The sequence below is a fragment of the Sus scrofa genome, chromosome 14 (genome assembly GCF_000003025.6).
Source record: "Sus scrofa isolate TJ Tabasco breed Duroc chromosome 14, Sscrofa11.1, whole genome shotgun sequence".
NCBI lineage: Eukaryota > Metazoa > Chordata > Mammalia > Artiodactyla > Suidae > Sus > Sus scrofa.
Genome location: NC_010456.5, coordinates 51,382,810 through 51,404,803, shown reverse-complemented (window position 1 = coordinate 51,404,803; position 21,994 = coordinate 51,382,810). Strand labels below are relative to the sequence as shown.

At 52.8% G+C, this 21,994-nt stretch overlaps 3 protein-coding genes across 11 annotated transcripts in view; 2 read left to right on the top strand and 1 right to left on the bottom strand.

The window, feature by feature from the left end:
* Positions 1 to 1,589, top strand: part of ARVCF (armadillo repeat gene deleted in velocardiofacial syndrome) — a 36,822-nt gene extending 35,233 nt beyond the window's left edge. For all 7 annotated transcript variants that reach the window (XM_021072783.1, XM_021072782.1, XM_005670946.3 and 4 more), the window contains one exon: positions 206 to 1,589. In XM_021072783.1, the coding sequence (XP_020928442.1) occupies positions 206 to 232 (27 nt within the window). In that variant the 3' untranslated portion in view covers positions 233 to 1,589. The remainder of the gene's footprint in view (positions 1 to 205) is intronic.
* On the bottom strand, positions 807 to 20,075 carry COMT (catechol-O-methyltransferase). 3 transcript variants are annotated; one of them, XM_005670937.3, is made up of 6 exons: positions 19,651 to 19,685; positions 18,895 to 19,067; positions 6,178 to 6,463; positions 5,262 to 5,455; positions 4,864 to 4,995; positions 807 to 2,477 (listed from the first exon to the last, which is right to left on the bottom strand). In XM_005670937.3, the coding sequence occupies exons 3-6, from the start codon at positions 6,461 to 6,463 to the stop codon at positions 2,277 to 2,279; spliced, it is 813 nt and encodes a 270-aa protein (XP_005670994.1). In that variant the 5' UTR covers positions 18,895 to 19,067; positions 19,651 to 19,685; the 3' UTR covers positions 807 to 2,276.
* The window catches only part of TXNRD2 (thioredoxin reductase 2), a 29,366-nt gene continuing 27,079 nt past the window's right edge, over positions 19,708 to 21,994 (top strand). The window contains 1 exon segment of the mRNA NM_001168702.1: positions 19,708 to 19,808. Within this exon segment, the coding sequence (NP_001162173.2) occupies positions 19,730 to 19,808 (79 nt within the window). The 5' untranslated portion in view covers positions 19,708 to 19,729.

Genomic DNA, 21,994 nt, shown 5'->3' with positions numbered 1-21,994 from the left:
CAGAGTCTAAGAGGGAGGAGCTATCGGGTCCCGGAGGGCATGGGGCCAGATGGGGCAGGGGGTGGGGTCCCTCCACACCTTCGAACGCCCCAAGCACGGTCCCATCCTCGAGGACCTGCAAGTTGGGGGGCAGCTGCCCACGTCTGTCCACACCTCCATTCGCTCCACTTCCCGGTTCGCTCAGCCCGCCCTTCTCCCTTCTCAGGGTCTGGGCCCAGCCTTTGGTTCCTAGGATCTGATCTCCGAAGAAGGGACATCAGCGCTGGCCGCGCAGAGCCAGCTGTGGAGCTCGGCGCCCCCTGGCGGCGGGGGCCGGTAGCGCCTCTCGACAGAGCCGGAGCGGGGGCGGGGGGGTGGGGCGGCCATTCTGGACACGTCTCCCTCCCCGCCCTCACTCTTTCCCTCCCAAGTCCTGGGCCAGTTAGTTCACCCACGTGGTGCTGTGTCCGAGTGAGAGGCTGGCGGGGCGCTGGCCGACCCAGGCGAGGGCCGCCTGGTGGGTCCTAGGGCCCCGCAGCCGTGCAGGGGGCGCTCAGGGAAGGAGTCGGACCTGGAGGGTGGAGGGGCTTCCCTGGGCCCCTAGTCTGGGGCTGCTCAGGGTCGGCGCACACGGAGGCTTTGGAGGCAGTGAGCAGGGGGTCAGGCTGCTTGCCCCACCCGCCCTTGGACGCGTGGGGCCCACAGCTGGGCCTCTCCTGCGCAGCTCTGGCCCGAGGGGCACTTCTGGGACTGACCTTTGGCAGCAGTGGGGGGACTGCTGTTCAGTGCCTGCTGTTTGCGACTTATAAACAAGAAAAACACTGACGAAAAGCATTAAAGACTGTATTGGTAAACATCTAAATTTTTGTAAGAAAACTTGAAAATTAAAAAAAGCAGTAAAGGAACTTTCTGTCTTCTGAGGCTCAACTCCCTCTCCACCACTGCCCCCTCATTTGCTGGGTGGGCGGAGGTGGCCCCCACCTCTGTGATGTCTGCTGTGTCCAGTGGGAGCTCACCTCCTAGGCCCCATGGCTGTTTCCCCACAGGCATTCTCATTCTATACACAAAGAGCAGTAGGCTTGATCCTGGGTGGTTAGCAGGGCCCTGAGGCCCGGGATAGTGTCCTGCCTGGTGGCTGGTCTTGGGCACAGGTGGACCCAATCAGGAGGGTGACCCTGGGATCTAGGACCCCAACCTCTGTTGGGACCCTGGGGAGCCTGAGGTGGCCAGAGATCAAACCCTTTAGGGGTCTTGAGGCTAGAACAGCAGGGTCAGGGCTGGTGGCACTGGATTTAGGTAGATACAGGCCAACTTCACTCCTTCATTTGCCAGCTGGGCAACCACAGAAGTGCCCCAGCTGGTCTTAGTGGGGCAGAGTGGGAGTGGGGCCGGTGTTTCCACTCTGCCCTGGGAGGCTGGGTGCTGGCCAGATTGCAGCTGGCGCTGCTGTAGGGCCGGCCATGTCCACCTTCCCCAGCGTGGGCCTGAAGCATGGATGGCTACCCTGTTCTGGTCTCCCAGGTGGGGTGGCCCCGGTTAGGCTCAGCCCTGCCTGGAGACATCCCCATGGGGCTATAGCAGGTACCGCGGCCTGGCCACAGAAGCAGCACTGAGCAGGGCTGACCCCTGGCACTGCTGTGGCCAGTCTACAGCCTTAGCGTCTGGGGTGGGGGTGGGGGCAGCATGTTTGATGCAAAGATGAGGACACCAGGGGACAAAAGGAGCAGTGTGGTGGCTGAAGAGAAGCACTCCATTCATCTTTTAGCTAAATACTCAAATCTTTCATTTCTATTGCAGTATATCTTTTAAACATGATATTGTATGTAAGATTATTAACAGCTGCTTTTAGTAAAGAAGTTGCATTTCTGACTTAAAAAAGAGGCGAAAGCTCTGGAATAGAGGTGTAGGGTGCCACTCCTGAGGCACTGCTGCCACCTGGTGATGACAGACCTCAAAGGCAGGCTGCATGCCTGCACAGCCCAACAGGTCCCCGCTTCCAGCATCTGCTGGGTTTGCCCTGTTGGCATGCTGGTGGGGGTGAGTGACACCGTCACAGGCACTGCCTGACTGACCTGGTTTTATAGGCAGATACTTTCCAGATTTATTGGGGTGATTTTGCAAGGTGAGCTGGTTGCACTTGGGGCGGACCCGTGTGGGCAGGCCTGGGCCTCACTGGCCTCAAGGGGGCTGCATGGAAGACAGACAGATAGATACTAGCAGAAGCGAAGTTGGCAGAAGTGGGTTCACTGCACCCTCCAGAACCAGGGTTGGAGAGGGAGCTGGCACAGGGCAGGCCGTCAAGGCTGTGCAGGGCTGCCTGGGCCCTTGTAGACAGCCTTCTCCAGGCCATCCACCATCTGCGAGTACTCCAGGTATGAGCTAAAGTGTGTACACTCGAAGCGGCCGCACCCTCGCACGTGTGCCAGGAAATCTGGGGCCCCCGGGCAGATGACGTTGTCGGCCAGCAACACCGTTCCCTTCCGCAGCAGGCCACATTCCTGTAGGACAGATGGACATTGGAGGGGTGGAGGAACAGGATGCTCAGTGAGCCTTGCCCCACCCAGCTCCCCTGGTAGTTCCCTCTGCAGGAAGGGCTCTGCACCCCAGCCCCTCCAGCATAGTAGGTGCTCATGAAGTGTGTGTGTGGGGGGGGTGAGGGGGTGATGGGGCTACAGACGTGACTAAGGCCAAGTTGGCCCTCAGTCACCTGGCACCAGGAACATGGGGCTTCTCCAGGTCAGAGAGATGCCTGGTGTCCAGAGCTGCTGGCGGTGGTCACTGGAGGTTCAGGACCACCCTGCTCAATCCTTGAGGCATCCCATCTCCACCAGCACCTGGACCCTGGTGGATCAGCGTTCTCCACCCGCTCTGCAGGAGGAGCCCCAGCAGGGTCATGTCCAATCTGGGGGAGTTGCTGCTTAAAACAATTACATAAAACCTTGATAAGAAATGTTTGCCTAAGGGAGGGGGTGAAGCTCAAAGCTCTCTTTACATAATCGTTAAATAAAAGCTAAAAAAAACACAGATACCAGAATCAAGCAAGGGGCCCCAGGCATGTCTTAAGTTGCCAGCAGGACCAGAGGTGTGGACGGGCACCTCCTGGTGGCTTAGGGATGCGGGGACCACTATGCACCCCTCCAGTCTCTCTGGTGGTGGTTCCCTTGCTTTCAGCCCTCAGGCAAGAATGGAAAACACAGCTGTGAGGTCAGTGAGGCTGGGACATCTGCAAGCCAGAATCTGAACAAAAACAGAGGGCAGCCCTGGAGGAGACGCCCCCCCCAACCCCAGCACCCCGCCCCAGGAGAGCACCTCAGATCTGGCAGCAAATGCATGAGCTGCTTGTGTATGCCGAAGGACATTAGGAGGGAACAAAAGCCAGGCTGCCCCCTGAGGGCTAGAACTGGATCCAGTGTCCCCTGACCCTGCCCTCCTTCCACCCACAGGAGTGTGGCCTGCTGCGGAAGGGTCCGGAAGGGGTCAGTCACACAGGCACTGTGCCTAGCCCTCCTGCCTCCTAGTCCTCCCCCTCTGGGGGAGCCGCCCTGCTGTGAGGACACCCAAACAACCAGTGGAGAGGCCTCAGTGACACCGAGCCCACCTCCAAGCAGCCTGTGGTCTGAACTGCCCACCTGCCCCGCCAGCCCCTCACCCTGACAGAGAGGGATGCTATCGGGCTGCACAGGGCATGTCCCCAATTTATGATTTCTCTTCTTCTGAGATAATTACCACCTTTGAACAAGCACAGTGAGAAAACTATTAGTTTCTTAGTTACAAAGGGCAATATTTGCTGCTTTTCTATCAATGCAGACCCCATAATTACCACACACACCAAAGCTGCTCAAACCGCCCCCCCGCTTGGCGACGTAAGTCCAGATGGGTGGCTGCCTGGTCCCTGCCCAGGTGTGCTCCCTACAGCCGCCCCAGCCCTGGCCTTGGGTACCCTCGCAACACCTTCCCACCACCACCCCCTCCACTCCGCACAGACAACAGGGTCTTCCTGGAAGACAGGTCTAACCTGCCCTCCCCTGCTGTACTCCTGCCTGTGCGTCAAACCTCACACGGCCCTGGCCACCACCACCCCTCTGCCTGACCCCAGAATACTTGTGCCCTTTCACACCCACCAGTCTAGTGCTGGCCCCTTCTCGCCACGTGCAGGTGCCTAGCCCTCCACACCCACACCAGAACCTCTTGGGGCAGGACCTGCCTGGCCTCCAGCTCTGGCTCCAGGGGCTGTGCCCCCCATGCTCAGCATCCCTCAGCACCAGGCATTGCCCAGCCTGTGGGGGAGCTGAGGTAGCCACCCCATGCTGGTTGGGCAGGGAGGCCATGATGGGCCAGAGTGTCCCAAACCACTAAGTGTCCCTTTGACAGCCCAGGAGGGATGAGGTGGTGGCCATCAGTGTTGAGCTCAGTGAGGGCTCCAAGCCCCACCTACCTGGGGACAACGCAGTCCCACTGGTCACCATTTGGTGCTGGCCGAGCAGCTGGCTCTGAGGGATGGACAGACTGGAGATGGGGGATGGGGGATAGGGGCACAGGGGCCGCACGACAAGGATCAGGATGGGTAGGGGAGCCGCACGGCCACTAGGCTGTCCTCCTCCTGCCTCCCCAGCCCTGGGCCCTCTCAGCCCAGGTGTTTTGGTCCCTAGATTCACCCTCCCTGCCACCTTGCCACCTGGTGGGACCCTGGCCACTCCCTCTGCCCAGAACCCCTCTCCTTCAGAATCCATGCTGCCTGGGCCCCTGAGCCCCCTGCTCCCCATCATGTCCTGACCTCAGGCGGGCCAGCCCAAGCCACTGGGCCCCCATGGCAGGGCTCAGCTGGGGAACCTGGCTCTTCAGGGGCTGAGGCCCATTGACCTAGCAGCCATGTGTAAGGCTCACCTCTAGCAGGAGCGTGTCTGGCAGGTACCGGTCCTTCCAGTGGTCAAGAAAGACCATGTCCAGCGTATCCACATCATATTTCTTCTTCAGCTGAGGGATGATGTCCTGGGATGCCCCGACGACAACGGTCACCTGGAAGAGCCCTTGTCAGTGTCCGGCCCCCAGGGCAAACAGCCCACCCAAACCCCATGCATGCCCACTGGCAATTTACTTTGGGGTTCTGGGAGACAGGTCCTGGCTCTGCCCGTTCCTCTGGGCAGTCTCAGGTCTCCTGCTCTGTAAAACTGGATGCCAGCCAGCTGGGTAAATGTGGCCTCGCTATGACCCAGCCCTCCCTGCTCTCCTGGTCCCCCAGAGTCTCAGTGTCCACATCTGTCATCCCTGGGACAGCAGCGTACCCTGTCCTGCAGGCCTGCGAAGTCCACCACCTGCTGGGCGATGGCAGCATTGTCAGGGTTAAGCTCGATGGTCAGCAGCCGGGCGCTGGGCAGCAGCAGGCGGGCCATGCGCACAGCCGAGTAGCCACAGTAAGCCCCCAGCTCCAGCAGCACAGAAGGACGCTGCTCCTGCACCACAGTGTCCACGATCTGGCCTGCGGGGGTGGAGATGAGCAGGCAAAGGGGCTGGTCCACTCCCACTCCTGGCTCAGCTCCCTCTCCACTGAGAGGCAGCCCCTCTCAACTCCAGCCCGTCAGGCCTTTGTGCTTTCCACACATGCTGTTCCCTCTTTCCCACCATTTTGGGTGACTCATGCTCATCCTGAATCAGAGCTGCCCTCTGTGGAAACCACACCCCACTGTGTCCTCAGGTGGCACTCAGAGCCTCCCAGCTTCCTTGAGCCAGACACTGTCAGAAGGTCCAAGGGGGCCAGACCGTGGCTATTACATCTGTCATCAGGGTCCAACTTCTGGGTACAGGGGGCATGTGACCCAGGCTAGAGGCCAAAGGTCAGGAGGTGGCCTGGGGGAGGGCCTGGAATCTGCACCAGGCAGGGTCCAAGGGTTGCTATATGCCTTCATGCCCAGCCAGAACACCCAGGAGGCACTGCCCGCCCTGTGCCAGCACTGGCTCTGCCAGATGGCGTGAGAGTGCAGGGCTCCCAAGGAGACTGCTGTGGCCTCTGGCCCCTGTGAGCAAGGCCACCTGGAACAGCACCTCCAGGGGCTTATCATCAAACATCCCTCCCTCTGCATGGGGACAGGGTCACGCGTGTCAGGGCCTGAACCTCACCGGGGTGTGGGAGACTGGGCCTCAGCCCACACCGGGGATCATGGCAACCATGGCCTCTCCCGTGCTGGCTGCCACACTGCCTACCTTTCTTTCTGCCCACGTGCATGGCCCACTCCTTCTGAGAGGAGTAGGTGTCGATGGTGTCCAGCACGCTCTCTGGGTCCCCCGCCACTGCGTGCTGCAGCACATATTGCAGAATGCGCTGTTCCTTGCTGCTGCCCATGAGGAGGTTCCTGACGGGAAGCAGGATAAACTCTTCCCAGGCAATGAAGATGAGAGAGCACTTCGGGTGTGGCAGCAGCCACAACAGTGTCAGCAGCACCAGGACCAAGGAGCAGACTGCCAGCAGCAGGGGCAGGGCCTCTAGCATCTGCGAAGGGGTGGGGCGAAGGGGAGGGCAGAAGGCTAGGGCCAGGCAGCCTCACGGCCCCCTGGGAGCACCACGCCCCTTGGCTTTAGCGACTGGCTCTCCTGGCTGATCCACCATCCCACTTTGGGAGTGCTGCTCTGCCCCTTTGTGCTGATGGGGCCAAAGGTTCAGAGGCCAGCCAGATGCCAGGTTGCCAGCTCCCAGTGAGCAGAGCCCCACCTGCAAACCACTTCCTGCTGCAGCCATGCCCCAAGTGAGAGCAGGTTCATCTTTCATCTAGCTGTCCTGCTGGGGGCTGCCAGTCACAGCTGCCCCCACCCCCAGCTGCCTCTTACCTTCCCTGGCAGCCTAAGGACATCACTTTCAGGGGGCCCTCTCCTGCACTCTCTGGCAAGGGCCCCTCTGGGCAATTGTCTGGGGCCCCAGTCAGATGAGCTGGTACTGGAGCAGAGGGTTAAGACAAAAAAGGATTAAATACCAAGAAAGGCGTGACGCTTCCTCTGGGACCCGTGGTCACTCAGGTCATACACAGGGAAAGGCCAATAGTCACTCATGGGGTCACACAAAGGGAAGGACCTTGGAAAGCCAGCGGCCACACAGGACCCTGCTCTCTGAGAAGCTCCCATCTCAACAGCAGGCAGGCCAAGGGTCTTAGAGGGGAGACCCTCCGGCACAGCACAGGACTGTAGACCCCAACACCCTAGACCATGAGGAGGAGCTTGGCAGGCAGAGCAGAGAATGAACAGGGAGGCGTGGACAGTGGCCTGTTTAAATGGGACAGAGTAAGCAGGGGTGAGTGGGTCAGAGTGGTCCCGCCAGCTCTCCCCCTGCCCCACTCTGGCCAGATGGCTCCACCCCCACACTCTTCCTCTGAGCTCAGCAGCAAAGGATGGATCTTTTTTGTGTGTGTCTTTTTAGGGCCATACTCCTGGCATACGGAAGTTCCCAGGCTAGGGGTCAACTGGCTACACTAAAGCCACAGCAATGCGGGATCAAAGCCGCATCTATGACCTACACCACAGCTCATGGCAATGCCAGATCCTTAACCCACTGAGTGAGGCCAGGGATTGACCTTCGTCCTCATGGATACTAGTCAGGTTCGTTAACCACTGAGCCACAACGAGAACTCCTTAGGGGGGTTTTAAGGGGCTTGCCAAGCACACTTTCCAAACCTGCTTCTTGACAGAAGAGAGGGGAGGGGCAAAGCTCTGAGCAGAATGCTATTATCTCCTGACTCCCGCCTCACGGCAGGGGCCTCCTGGGAGGGACAGCCACAGAGGTCTGGTTGGGTCTGTATGAGGCCACCACCAGTGACACTTTAGCATCATGAGAGCCTGAAAGAAGTTGAGGAAAGTTCCTGTCATGGCGCAGTGGAAACAAATCTGACTAGGAACCATGAGTTGCAGATTCGATCCCTGGCCTCACTCAGTGGGTTAAGGATCCAGCGTTGTTGTGAGCTGTGGTGTAGATCGCAGACACGGCTCGGATCTGGCGTTGCCGTGGCTCTAGCATAGGCCGGCAGCAACAGCTCCAATTAGACCCCTAGCCTGGGAACCTCCATATGCTGTGGGTGCGGCCCTCAAAAGAAAAAAAAAAAAAAAGAAGTTGAAGGAGACACATAAATGAAAACACATCCGGAGTTCCCATTGTGGCGCAGTGGTTAACGAATCCGACTAGGAACCATGAGGTGGCGGGTTCGGTCCCTGCCCTTGCTCAGTGGGTTAAGGATCCGGCATTGCCCTGAGCTGTGATGTAGACTGCAGACGCGGCTCGGATCCTGAGTTGCTGTGGCTCTGGTGTAGGCCGGTGGCTTCAGCTCCGATTCAACCCCTAGCCTGGGAACCTCCATATGCCGCGGGAGTGGCCCAAGAAATAGCAACAACAACAATAACAAAAAAGACAAAAAGACAAAAAAAAAAAAAAAATTCCACATTTACGGACTGGAGACTGACACTGTCAAGATGTCATCATTACCTGCGGAGACCCTCAGACACAATGCAACACCCACCCTGAAGGTCATATGGAGTCTTAAGGGACCCACATGAGCCAAAACAATTCTGGAAAAGAATGAAGCTAGAGGACTCACACATCCTGATCTCGAACCTACCATGAAGCTACTGCAGTGTGGTTCTTGCACAAGACCAATGGACAGAACTGAGAGGCCAGAAACAAACCCTCACATTGGTGTTTACAAGGTGTCAGGACCCCTCCATGGGAGAGTTCACAGTTGGCTCTGGGACAACTAGAATTCCACCCACAAGAGGGCGTACCTCACACCACATACAAAAAATAACTCAAAATGCACCCAAGACCTGACTTGAAGAGTGAAATCACAAAACTCTTAGAAGAAAACACAGTAAATCTTCATGGCCTTGAATTTGGCAATGGAATCTTAGAGATGACACCAAAAGCACAGGCAACAAAAGACAAATAGATACATTCAATTTCACTAAATTAAAAACTTTGTACATCAAAGGACACTATCAGGAGAGCCAAGGACCACCCACGTAGTGGGAGAAAATAATCTGCAAACCACATATGTGATGCGGGTTAAAATCCTGAATATATAAAGAACTCCTACAACTCAAAGACAAAGAGATGGCAACCCCACTAGAATATGAGCAAAGGAACTGAATAGACATATTCCCAAAAAAGACAAACTGCTGACCAATAAGCACGTGAAAATATGCTCGGCAGCACTGGTCACTAGGGAAATGCCAATTAAAACCACAAGGTACCACTTCACACCCATCAGGTTGACTGCCCCCCCCCAAAAAAAAGGGACATGCAAGCATGGGTGGGATGTGGAGAAATCAGAAACTCATGCACGTCTGATCGGAACATAGGACGATGCAGCTGCTGTGGAAAACAGTTGGCAGTTCCTCAAAAAGTTAAATATAGAGTTACATGTGATCCAGCAATTCTACTTCTGGGTGTGTCCCCAAAAGAACTGAGAGCAGGGACTTGCACCTAAACTTTGTCCACCGTACACTCACAGCAGCAGGAGTCACAGTGGCCAAGAGGTGGAAACAGATGAACGGATGAAGGAAGCCCTGTCAGCGGCCACTCATCATTAAAATGAATAAAGTGCGGGTTAACACACCACAAGGAAAGCAGTGCTGACACCTCTGCCACATCATGGCTGAGCTGGCGGATGTGGCACTCGGGGGACTGGGCCAGACACAGTAGGACAGACACTGTGATTCCACTCATACGAAATACATGGAAGAGGCAAATCCAGGGACAGAAAGCAGAATAGAGGGTACCAGAGGTTGGGGAGGGTGGTCATTGCTGCTGAACGGGGACAGTTTCTGTTGGGAATAGTGAAAAAATTCTGAAAACAGTGGCAATGCTTATACAACTATGTGAATGCATTTAGCACCACCAAGCTGTATGCTTAGAAATGGTTGAAAAGTTAAATTTAACTTAGGTATGTTTCACCACAGTAAAAACAGTGGAAAACAAAGAAAATAAGCAACCATGTTTCTTTTCTTTTCTTTTTTTTTTTTTTTTTTTTTTTTTTTTTTTTTTTTTTTTTTGGCTTTTTGCTATTTCTTTGGGCCGCTCCCACAGCATATGGAGGTTCCCAGGCTAGGGGTCGAATCGGAGCTGTAGCCACTGGCCTACACCAGAGCCACAGCAACGCAGGATCCAAGCCGCGTCTGCAACCTACACCACAGCTCAGGGCAATGCCGGATCCTTAACCCACTGAGCAAGGGCAGGGACCGAACCCGCAACCTCATGGTTCCTAGTCGGATTCGTTAACCACTGCGCCACAATGGGAACTCCAAGCAACCATGTTTCTGATCCTCCCTGTTCCAGAAAGAAAAAGGGATGTGCCACAGCCCACAGGGAAGCAGGATCCAGAAAAAACAGCACAACTCCCATCTCCCAGGGCCCAGATGCATGGGAGTCTCTGTGCCCGCTGAGCCTGACAGGGTTGCCTGGGCATCTGAGGGGTTGCCTGTTGCGCGGTGCACCCTGGCCCCCTCTGTGGGGAGGGGAAGGGCCTTCCTGCCTGAGCTTCCTCCCAAAGCCCCAGGTGCAGACCCTGCATCCATTGCCCACAAGGTGTCTCCTAGGCTGGAGTCTGTCCAGGCTCCTGCAGGGCCGCCTCAATCCTCCCTAGGAACTTTCTTGAGCCCTGCTGCCATTGTGCCATCCAACTGCCCTGCTCACTTCCTTCTAGTCTGCATGGCATCCTTGCTAAGGAGAAGGTGAGTCTTCAGTGGTTCCCAGAGGCCTTTCCTTGCACCACACCCCCAACTTCCTGCAGCCTCTGCTTGAGCCCCTGCCTCCTCTGCCCTCTGTCCATGCCGCCAGGCCTTTCTCTTCCCCTCCAGCCCCCCATCTCCCACGGCCACTGACACCTTAGGCCCCTGCCCCACTAGGGGCTCTCAAGGGATTCAGAGACCTCCAAAAGTAACCACCTGAAGTTGAAAAAGAAAAAAGAATTGGAGGGAGTTCCCATTGTGGTGCAGCCCAAATGACTCTGACTAGTATTCATGAAGGTGAGGGTTGGATCCCTGGCCTTGCTCAGTGGGTCGGGGTCCAGCACTGCCGTGAGCTGTGGTGTAGGTGGCAGATGTGGCTTGGATCCCACATTGCTGTGGCTGTGGGGTAGGCCAGTGGCTATAGCTGTGATTTGACCCCTAGCCTGGGAACTTCCAATGGGGTGGGTGCGGCCCTAAAAAGAAAAAGAAAAAAGAATTGGAAACAGTGACTCCACACCTCCCTAAGATTATATATCAGGACAGAGAAAAAGTCTTAAAGGTCTCCTCACAGATGCTGGTAGAAAGCTTTAAGTCTTCAAATTGAACAGGTAATTAATCTACCCTACCTGTCACAATACAATTTGGATAAAAATATAAAATGGAGCAAAGACAAGGTCCAAGATTTACATAAACTATTGATTTTTATGTACGTGTATTCATGCTTGAGGCATAGCTAAAATTTTCTAACGAAAACCATAAGATCTCTGTTTGCACATCTGTATGTTTATGTGTGATTGTATTTTTTTTATATATTTTCCTACCTCCAGATGGTATTACCAAGTTAAGTTATAAAATCCCTTTATAGGAGTTCCCATTGTGGCTCAGCAGAAATGATCTGACTAGTATCCATGAGGATGAAGGTTCGATCCCTGACCTTGCTCAGTTGGTTAAGGATCTGGCTTTGCCATGAGCTGTGGTGTAGGTCGCATATGTGGCTCAGATCCCGCATTATTGTGGCTGTGCTATAGGCCGGCAGCTACAGCTTCGATTCAACCCCTAGCCTGGGAACCTCCATACGCTGAGGGTGCAGCCCTAAAAAGGCAATCAATCAATCAACAGGTAAAGTAATTAATTAATTTAATTAAATCCCTTTATAGCTATCCTAGGAGTTTCTGTTGTGGCTCAGTGGGTTAAGAACCCAACATAGTGTTAATCCCTGGGTTAAGGATCTGGCATTGCCATGAGCTGCAGCATAGGTCACAGATGTGGCTTGGATCTGGTGTTGCCATGTCTGTGGTATAGGCCCGCGGCTGAAGCTCCAGTTAGATCCCTAGCCTGGGAACTTCCACATGTTACAGGTGCAGCCATAAAAAGAAAAAGAAAAAGATTTCTAAGCTAATTGGCTTCAGAGGAACAAGAATTTATATAAATTAAATACTTCCAGAACTCCCAGAAATATAAAAACCAACCAAACTGTTTTCAAAGTTCATGTTACTTGGTAAACCTTTGCTAAATAAAACTAGTTTAATATTATTGATTTCATAAAACGTGTATCTTTTAGAGTTGTCAACATTAAATATACTGCAAATATAGATTTTTATTCTACTTACTTTACTAGTTAAATAACCTCATTTGCATCCATTAGATGTTTAAGATTATACAAAGGATAAATTTGATTTTAAGCAAATCTGGTCACTGTTCTGACAAACTTTATTTCAGTAAAAATTGTGTCTTATAATATGTCTGCCTAAAAACAGTTTCCAAAATCTTTTTGGTAACTTGCAACCTTATTTATGTCAAGTTAAGTTAAAAAATAGATATTCATTGAATATCTAAATAACTTCTCAACAGATAGAGTGCTGAAACATTCATTATCAGGCATGCTTAAGTTTATATACTTTTGGCTTCTCATGTTTATATGATACAAAGAGGCTAAAGATATTTGGGTGTGTTAACATACATGTTCTTGCCACCGTCAAACAATTTGTACTGTGAAAAGCATCCTCCTTACAGATTATGAGGTGTTATATTCACAACCTTTGCTAATCTGCCCCAGAATACTGGCATATGAACATTTCTTAGTTTTCTCTGTAAAATAAGGTTGCTAATGGTTAAAAATCATAATCAATGTGTGAGACTAAAACTACTACCAGACTTAGAGCAAAGGGAATCAACTTTGTATACAAAGTAGGGAGGAAAATAGGATGTGTTCTTATGTGAAAAGTATGCAGAGAATGTCGGATGTGTTTTTGTTAAGGGAGGGAGAGTCACTCTGTCCTAAAGTAAAATAAAAAAGAGGGAAATAAACCTGAATTAATAAAGTTGCAGTTTTGTGGGAAAGGAATTTTTTGTGAAGTCACAGCTGGCTAAGATTAAATAGATTTGTATATACATGTTCAACACTGCTAATTACTAGTAAAAGGCAAATCAAAACTACTATGAGGTACCACCTCATACCAGTCAGAATGGCCATCATCAAAACGTCTATAAATAACAAATGCTGGAAAGCGTGTGGAGAAAAGGGAACCCTCTCATATTGTTGGTGGTAGTGTAAATTGGTGCAGCCACTTATGAAGAAGAATATGGAAGTTCCTGGAGTTCCCGTCGTGGCGTAGTGGTTAACGAATCCGACTGGGAACCATGAAGTTGCGGGTTCGGTCCCTGCCCTTGCTCAGTGGGTTAACGATCCGGCGTTGCCGTGAGCTGTGGTATAGGTTGCAGACGCGGCTTGGATCCTGCGTTGCTGTGGCTCTGGTGTAGGCCAGTGGCTACAGCTCCGATTCGACCCCTAGCCTGGGAACCTCCATATGCTGTGGGAGCGGCCCAAGAAATAGCAAAAAGACAAAAAAAAAAAAAAGAAAAGAATATGGAAGTTCCTCAAAAAACTAAAAACAAAGTAGCCACATGATCCTGCAATCCCACTCCTAGGCCTATAACTGGAGAAAACTCTAATTCAAAAAGATGCATGCAGCCCAATGTGCACAGCAGCACTATTCACAGTAGCCAAAACATGGAAGCAACCTAAGTGCCCTCAACAGATAAATGGATAAAGAAGATGTGAAATAGATAGATATAATCTCAGCCATAAAAAGAATGAAATATTGCCATTTGCAGCAACATGGATGCAACTAGAGATTATTTAAAAAAAAAAAAAAGGATTTTTTTTTTTTTTTTGCTTTTTAGGGCTGCACCCACAGCATAAGGAGGTTCCCAGGCTAGGGGTCAATTCAGAGCTATAGCTGCCAACCTATGCCACAGCCACAGCAACATGGGATCCAAGCTGTGTCTGCCACCTGCACCACAGCTCACAGCAACGCCAGATCCCTGACCCCCCTGAGTGAGGTCTGCACACATAGCATGTGGATGCTCTGGGGCCAAGGATTGAACCTGGATTGCCATTAACAACCCAAGCCGCTGCAGTAACAACACCAGAACCTTAACCTGCTGAGCCACGAAAGAACTCCTATAAAGTTTTCTTAAACAAGCCTGAACATCAGTAGTGTACCTACACAAAACTAAAATGACAAAGAGTTCTTAGATTACTGGTCTGCCTTTTTTTTTTTTTTTGGCAGCAGCTCCAGCAGGATCAACCCTGTGTCCCAGCGCTCCAGAGACACTGCCCATCCCATTGCACCACAGCGGAACTTCTATTAGTCTGCTTTAAATAAGAGATTGTAAATGGTTTCTCTTTACTTTTTGAATAGTCTTCCTAGGAAAACAAAGCTCCTGTGTCTTCAAATACAAAACCAAGCTACCTGTGCACCTCGTGACTCAGGAGATCCGCAGGTCCCCAGGTCAAGGGCCCAGGTCTTCTGTACTCGTGCTTCCTCCTGTGTCACTTGGTTAGGTGGATAACCAACTATTGTTTTGCAGTAAACTGGGATCCCATTTAATCAAGTGTTCCAACCTGCAGATGTTTTTGACAACTGTCTCCCCAAAGCAATCCTAAATGAAGACTGGATTTCAAAATGGTGTGGGCATTTCCCAGAGGGTCCTTGGAAAATCCCAATGGTTTATACTTTTCACCTCGTAAAAGGAGGGGTGTTAGAAATAATTAGGCCTAGGAGTTCCTGTCGTGGCGCAGTGGTTAACGAATCCGACTAGGAACCATGAGGTGGCGGGTTCGGTCCCTGCCTTTGCTCAGTGGGTTAAGGATCCGGCGTTGCCGTGAGCTGTGGTGTAGACTGCAGACGCGGCTCGGATCCTGAGTTGCTGTGGCTCTGGTGTAGGCAGGCAGCTACAGCTCCAATTCGACCCCTAGCCTGGGAACCTCCATATGCCACGGGAGTGGCTCACATAAAGGCAAAAAGACAAAAAAAAAAAAAAAAAGAAATAATTAGGCCTAGGAGTTCCCTTGTGGTGCAGTGGGTTAAGGATCCAACATTGTCATTGCAGCCACTCAGGTTACTGCTGTAGTGTGGGTTCAGCCCGTGGCTCAGGAACTTCTATATGCTGTGGGCATGGCCAAAAAAATTAGGTTTATCTGTTACATTCAGTTGCATGGGAAGCACTGTCAAATAAGAGATGCTTAAACTTTCCCCACAAAATATTTGTACAGGTAAATGTTATTAGCTAAGTATTTCAGAAATTGGTCAATGCTCTTGCTTTCCATATATCCTGGTATAAAGTTATCACTCATAATTCCAGTTCATATATATATATGTGTGTGTATATATACATATATGTGTGTGTGTGTGTGTGTGTGTTTTGTTTTGGGGTTTGTTTGGAGGGTTTTTTTTTTTTTTGCTTTTTTAGGGTCGCACTGTGACGTATGTAAGTTCCCAGGCTAAGACTTGAGTCAGAGCTATAGCTGCCAGCCACAGCCACCGCAACGCAGGATCTGAGCTGTGTCTTTGACCTACACTACAGCTCATGGAAATGCTGGATCCTGGAATGCTAGATCCTGAGCAGGGCCAAGGATAGAACCCACATACTCATGGATACTAGTTGGGTTCATTACCACTTAGCCATGACGGGAGCTCCATTCCAGTTAATATTTTAGGAGTTCCCATTGTGGCACAGTGGTTAACGAATCTGACTAGGAACCATGAGGTTGCAGGTTTGATCCCTGGCCTTGCTCAGTGGGTTAACGATCTGGCATTGCCGTGAGCTGTGGTGTAGGTCGCAGATGTGGCTCGGATCCCGCATTGCTGTGGCTCTGGCATAGGCCAGTGGCTGCAGCTCCTACTGGACTCCTAGCCTGGGAACCTCCGCATGCTGCGGGAGCGGCCCTAGAAAAGGCAAAAAGACAAAAAAAAAAAAAAAAAAAAATATATATATATATATATAAAATGGTGTGTGTGTTACAGAAACAGCCAAATTTCCTGTTGCTTGTGTTTTTAGAATAAATCTCATTAGCTCCTTTTTTTCTTTTTCTTTTTCCTTATTAGGGCCACACCCACAGCATATGGAGGTTCCCAGACTAGGGGTCAAATGAGAGTTACAGCTGCCTACACTACAGCCACAGCAACACAGGATATGAGCTGAGTCTACAACCTACACCACAGCTCATGGCAACGCCAGATGGTCAACCCATTGAGCAAGGCCAGGGATCGAACCTGCATCCTCATGGATGCTAGTCAGGTTCGTTTCCGCTGAGCTACGTCAGGAACTCCACTCTCATGAGCTCTTTAAGAATTGCCATTTTAAGTCTTCTGTCAGCTGCAGATAATTTTGTCTCACTCTGATGCTTCTCCAAAAGCATGTGAACTGGGCTGCAGGCCAGAATACTTCATGAGCAACAAAGAGCACCTGCCTCAGAGACCCACAGAAGAGGCTGTGCAGGGACCTCTGACCAGGGGTCAACCAGAACTCAGAACTCTGCTGGAGAAGCCCATGGGCTCGAAATGGCTAACCCAAGGTCAAGCGGAACAAAATATAACTACAGGAGACTAGGTAAACTGATAAAGGAAGAATACTGTTGGCTGTTTAATGTTCCGTTTTCTGGATATTAAAAAAAAAAAAAAAAAACACCTTTCCCTTTTCTCTTAAGCTATCTCTGACTCATAACAATCTGGTAAGTTTTATTTCTGTAAAGAAAATTAAAGCCTTTATCTTTTTCTTACTGCCTGATCATTCCAAAAACCATAAACTATTATTGAGTATCTACTTTCGTGGCAATATAGTTATCTGTACAGGTTTAATAAGAATCTGTTCTTCTTGTGACAGGACATAACTGAAAACCTTGGTTGTATTACCAAGGAATGTCATATTTGACATGACATGGAGTCAGCTCTGATTAGACAGTTTTAAGGAACCGAGGTCACTTTATGGAACCAAGGCTTACAAAGCCCTCTAGAAAACCCAACCTGAGGCCTGGCAACCAGGGTCCCCAGACTCTCAGAGAACAAAATAGGTCACCTTCTGCAGGCCCAATATCCTGCAAATTGGGGGGGGGGGCTTGAGCAGAGAGGAATTCTACAAGGAATTGTTCACCAAGTCTACAGGTGAAGTGTGATGGCACATTCCTGACTGGATTTCCTAGCCATGGAAACTTTTGAAGTCCAATCTGAGATTCCCTGTAAAAACCTACACTGAGCGAACTTTAAAAAAGGCTCTGTGTCAACTATTATTCTCGGTGCACTTATATGAATAATCAGCCCAAGTCTAGGGAGACCTGAACTATTTTGTAAACAAAAACATGACTGTGATTACCTTCGACCAAAAAGGGAAATGGGAGTTCCTGTTGTGGCTCGGTGGTCAACAAATCCGACTAGGAACCATGAGGTTGTGGGTTCGATCCCTGGCCTTGCTCAGTGGGTTAAGGATCCGGCGTTGCCGTGAGCTGTGGTGTAGGCCAGTGGTCGTCTGTAGGTTGCAGATGAGGCTCAGATCCCGCGTTGCTGTGGCTGTGGCGTAGGCCAGTGGCTACAGCTCCGATTAGACCCCTAGCCTGGGAACCTCTATATGCTGCGGGAGTGGCCCTAGAAAAGACAACAACAACAAAAAAACAAAAAACAAAAAAACAAAAAGGGAAATGACCACAGAGAGCAATTTTGTCCCAGTGGAGAAAATAATACAAACTGTGGGTCATAAGGGTCCAGGCCTGTCCTTCGTGTCTGAGGTCTGACATGTAAACCAGACTGCACTGTCACCTCACATTGTTGCCCCTCACCAAACCCCCAGTTCTTTCTGTTTCCTCAATATCTGCTACAACTCTCCAAATATTCATTTTCCCCATTTTCCTCCCTCCCTCTGGCTCAGTGTCACTAAGAACTAAAAGCCGACTGCTCAGAACCTTCCTGGATTTGGGTGTCCTGTAGCTGCCCTGCCCTCAGGGTCTGACAAAGTCCTGAAAGCTGAAGGCAGACCAGGTGGCAGGAACTTCAGAGAACCCCTCACCACCACCCGTCACATGTGGGCCATTACATTCAGCCATCAAAAATCCCATGTCCCTTGGGCTCTGCACCAGGACACGGGCTTGCCTGCAACTCTGATGTCTATGCCATCAGCACAGATATTCACACTGCAAGCCAGGAAATCCATCTGGCTGCCACTATGGCCTCATCCCACCAACTAAAGATGCTGAGAATTGAACATCCGAAATCTTCTCAACTGGCTGACCTCAGGACTCAAAAACAGGGTTTACTGTTGGCTCCAACCATTCAGCAATGAGATTCTCCCTGACAGACCCCAACCAGGCCCCTCAGAGCCCTCTTCTCCACCTATAAAGGCCTCCTATAAAGACTGGAACAAACACTAACTGTGCCACAAAGCTCAAGGCCACTTCTGCAGGGTAGCCCAGCCTCCCAAGATGCCTGCCAACACTTACTGCTTGCAAAGAAAGCAACCATTGTAGCCGCACCTCCCAGCTTCTGCAGGAAGGCAGGAGCCCAAATTCCAGCTACTGTGTAAATGGGTGTCACATGGACCATGGTCTCTTTCCACTTTTTGTAATTTTTCACTCCCTGACTCTCTCAAGCCTCAATGTCTGCCGCATTTCTCCTTTTATCTTTTTTTCTTTTTCTTTTTCTTTCTTTTTTCTTTTTTTTTTTTAGGGCTGCCCTGCGGCATATGGAGGTTCCCAAGCTAGGGGTCGTAGCCATAGCTCCTTAACCCACTGAGCAAGGCCAGGGATCCAACCTGCGCCCTCATGGATCCTAGTCAGATTCATTTCCGCTGGGCCACCCTGGGAACTCCCCCACCCTCCTTTTAAAGGCCCAGCCCTCTCTGAGTAAGTCTAGAGGGATTCAAGTCCTTCCTCTACTGTGCAGTTACCAGAGTCTGCTGTGTTCTCCTAACTCCAGTCTTCGGGCAAGCCTCAAGGATGCCCCAGGAGTGGAAAGCCCTGGCAAGCAGCAGTATTCAGGAATCCGGCTGGAAAAGCCTAAAAGGCTGGTCTGGGGCAGGTCATACCCCAGCTTCCCCTTCCTGGTGGGGCAGCCAATCTGCTGAAAGGAAAGGCCCAGGGCAGTCCAGGGCCTGCCAGCAGTGCCCCTGGGAGGTGGTTAGGCCCCTTGACCATACCCCACAGTTGTCTCCCTCCAGAGGTCAAGGGCAGTGAGTCAGACTCTGATTCTGAAACCTGGTCCAGGTCCAAGCTCTCCCAGAAGCCACCCTCAACCCCAAGGTCTGAGTCCTGGAGGCTTGTAGTGGCCCCTGTGACCAAGTGGACCTGCACCACGACTCCCCCTCCCTCCCACCACCGGCCCCCATATCAGTAGACCCCACCTCATGTCCAGAGCCCCCACCCCAGGTCAGAGACCCCATCTCAGGTCAGAGACCCCACCACGGGTGGGAGCCTCCCCATGTCCAGGGATCCCGTCCCCGCCCCATGTCCGGAGAACCCCCTCCACCCCAAGTATGGAGATCCCCATCCCAGGTCCGAACCCCCATCCAGGTCCGGAGAACCCCACCCCAGGGGGAACTCCACCAGAGTCCTAATTCTCCCCGACATCCGAGGCGCCCTGATCGGCCCCAGACGCCCACTCCTCGTCTGGACCCCACCTGGTGGACCCTCGCGGGCGCACCCACCTTGTGCAGCCGTCCGTGCAGGCAGCGCGGCAGACAGCCCGGTCTGGCCGAGGACCCAAAGGCTGCGGCTGCTGAGACGATGGCGGCGCTGCGGGGACCTGCCGGGCTCTTCCGGTGGCGCTTGCGGGTCGTGCCGGGAGGGGCGCGGGGCGCAGCAGGTCCTGCGGGGGCAGACGGGGCGGAACGGGCGTGGGGTCGGAGGTCTGAGAGGGGGTCGGGGCTAGGGCGGGAGTCCTCGCGGGGGAGGAGGGGGTCTCCCGCAGGTCCTGCCGAGCGGAGTGACCACTGCCTGGTCCCCCAGCCCAGCGTTAACTAGAGTCCTGGCAGAGGTGATAATGGCAAGGCCACCACGTGCGGGTGCCCTGCACACCCCACGTGCCAGATCTCGCCACCTCCTGCCCAGTCCTAGCGCCACACAGCAGCATGTGCTCAATACATGCACAGGCAGGGAGTCACAGAGGGGACCAAGGGAACCCACGTGTTGAGCTCTGCTGGTGCTGTGGCTCTTCACTGCCCTATGGGGGCTCTAGGGGAGGAGAGGACTGGCTGCTGGACCTCCTGAGCTATCAAGGGTCCTGGGCCAAACCAGATGGAGATCCCATAACTGTAAGCAAGGGGAGGGGGGCTGGGCACAGGGGAGGGTTGGGGCCAGCCCTGCAGGACTGGCTCCCTCAGAGCAGACCATAGGACCACCATAACTGCCATGGCAGTGGGCCACCGCAAGCATGATGCATGCTCCCCACCACATACCTGAACAGGGACCACCCCCCAGACCTCACCCCTGGATGACCCCACAGGGAGTGAGTGCTGAGGGGCTGGAAGAGGGACAAGCAAAGAGCTCCTTCCCAGAGATGGTGCCCAGGGGAGGAGTGGCTGGCCTTTGGCCAGCCTTGTGCCTCCGTGGCCTGGGGAGCAGGGCTAGGGTAGCCCTGCAGAGTCTGGGGAGGCAGTTACCAGCTCAGGAGGTGGGGACGGAGCACTGCTTTCAGTGGCTTTGCTGGCCCTAAGGACCTTGCTGCACATGTCACACCGGAACTTTGCAATGTTTAAAAGCCCTTATGCAGCTGCAGTCAAGCCCAGGCCCTGCAGGCTGGTAGGAGAACTTGACCCTGGCTTCTGTCTCCACACTCAAGGCCAGAGGGGAGCCCCAGGGCCAGGGCGAGTAGGAGCTCACAGGGTGGGGGGATGGTGCCAACACCCAGCAAGGACTCCAGGGTCTGATTTTAAGCCTCAGCTTCCATTTTAGGCCGGAAACTCCTCTGAGCAGGAAGACACCTGCTCTGTCCAGCATGGGGGTGGCCGATGTAGCCCCTGAACAGGAACTGGAGTGACCGTGCTGCTGGTTTTCACCATTCCCGTAACCTCTGCTGCCAGGAAAGAGCATGGAAGGAGGACAGCTGTGTGGATGCTCCCCAAGCTGGCTTGCAGTGGCCTGTGGGCACCCAGGAGTTTCTACTTTCCCCAAAACACCATTCCCTCAGCAACCTGGCCCTACTTGCTGGGCTGCTCTTTGCTGGTTGCAAATCAGGCACCAGGTTCAGAGGGGAGCAGAAAATTAAAGGAAAGTGAGTTCAGGATATAGGGCAAGACAGACCTTTTCAGGCTGAGCCCTGTGTGCAGGGAAGAGGAGTGGTTGTGAGGTGCCCTATGGCGCCCCATGGTGTGAGTGGGTACATCTCCAGCTGACACCCTAAGGGCAGTGCCTACCCTGCCTGCCTGGGGGTCCTTTAGGACCCTTCCCCATTGACAGTTTCCTCAGACCCTCTCAGGTGTTTAAGGGCAGATTTCTTGCCTCTTCCAAGTGTTTATCAGACTAACAGGGCTCCTGGGCGTACACCGTGGGGAGAACAAACCGCCAAAGATAAGCCCACAATCCCTGGGGCCAGCTGCTTGCTTTGCCCTCTGCCTGATAGAGTGGGGCCGTGGGGCACGGAGATGCAGCAGGGGCCCTGCTGTGGCGGCAGGAAGGACAGGCACCTGCCATGGAAGGTAGGGATATTCTCCTGGTCAGAGCCTCCCCCACAGCATGGGCAATGGAGAGGGTGGACCTGGACGCAGCCCCCAGCTTCCTCCACCTTCCTCCCCTCCTTCCCCATGACCTGATGATTTTCTGTGATGCCTTCCTCCCTCCAGGGGGAGCAGGCCTGGTGCTGGGTGCCCTGACCCCTGCCTTGGCCCGGAGCTCTCACAGGCTGTCCCCCCTAGGGACATACCTGTCCTCACCACCCCTCCTGCGCCAGCATTTGCAGGAAAAACAGGTAACACCTGCAGGGCAGGAGAGGCTCCAGCCACCTCTGTGCTGGGGACAGGGGTGGAGAATGCAAGCCCCAAGGCAGTTCAGAGT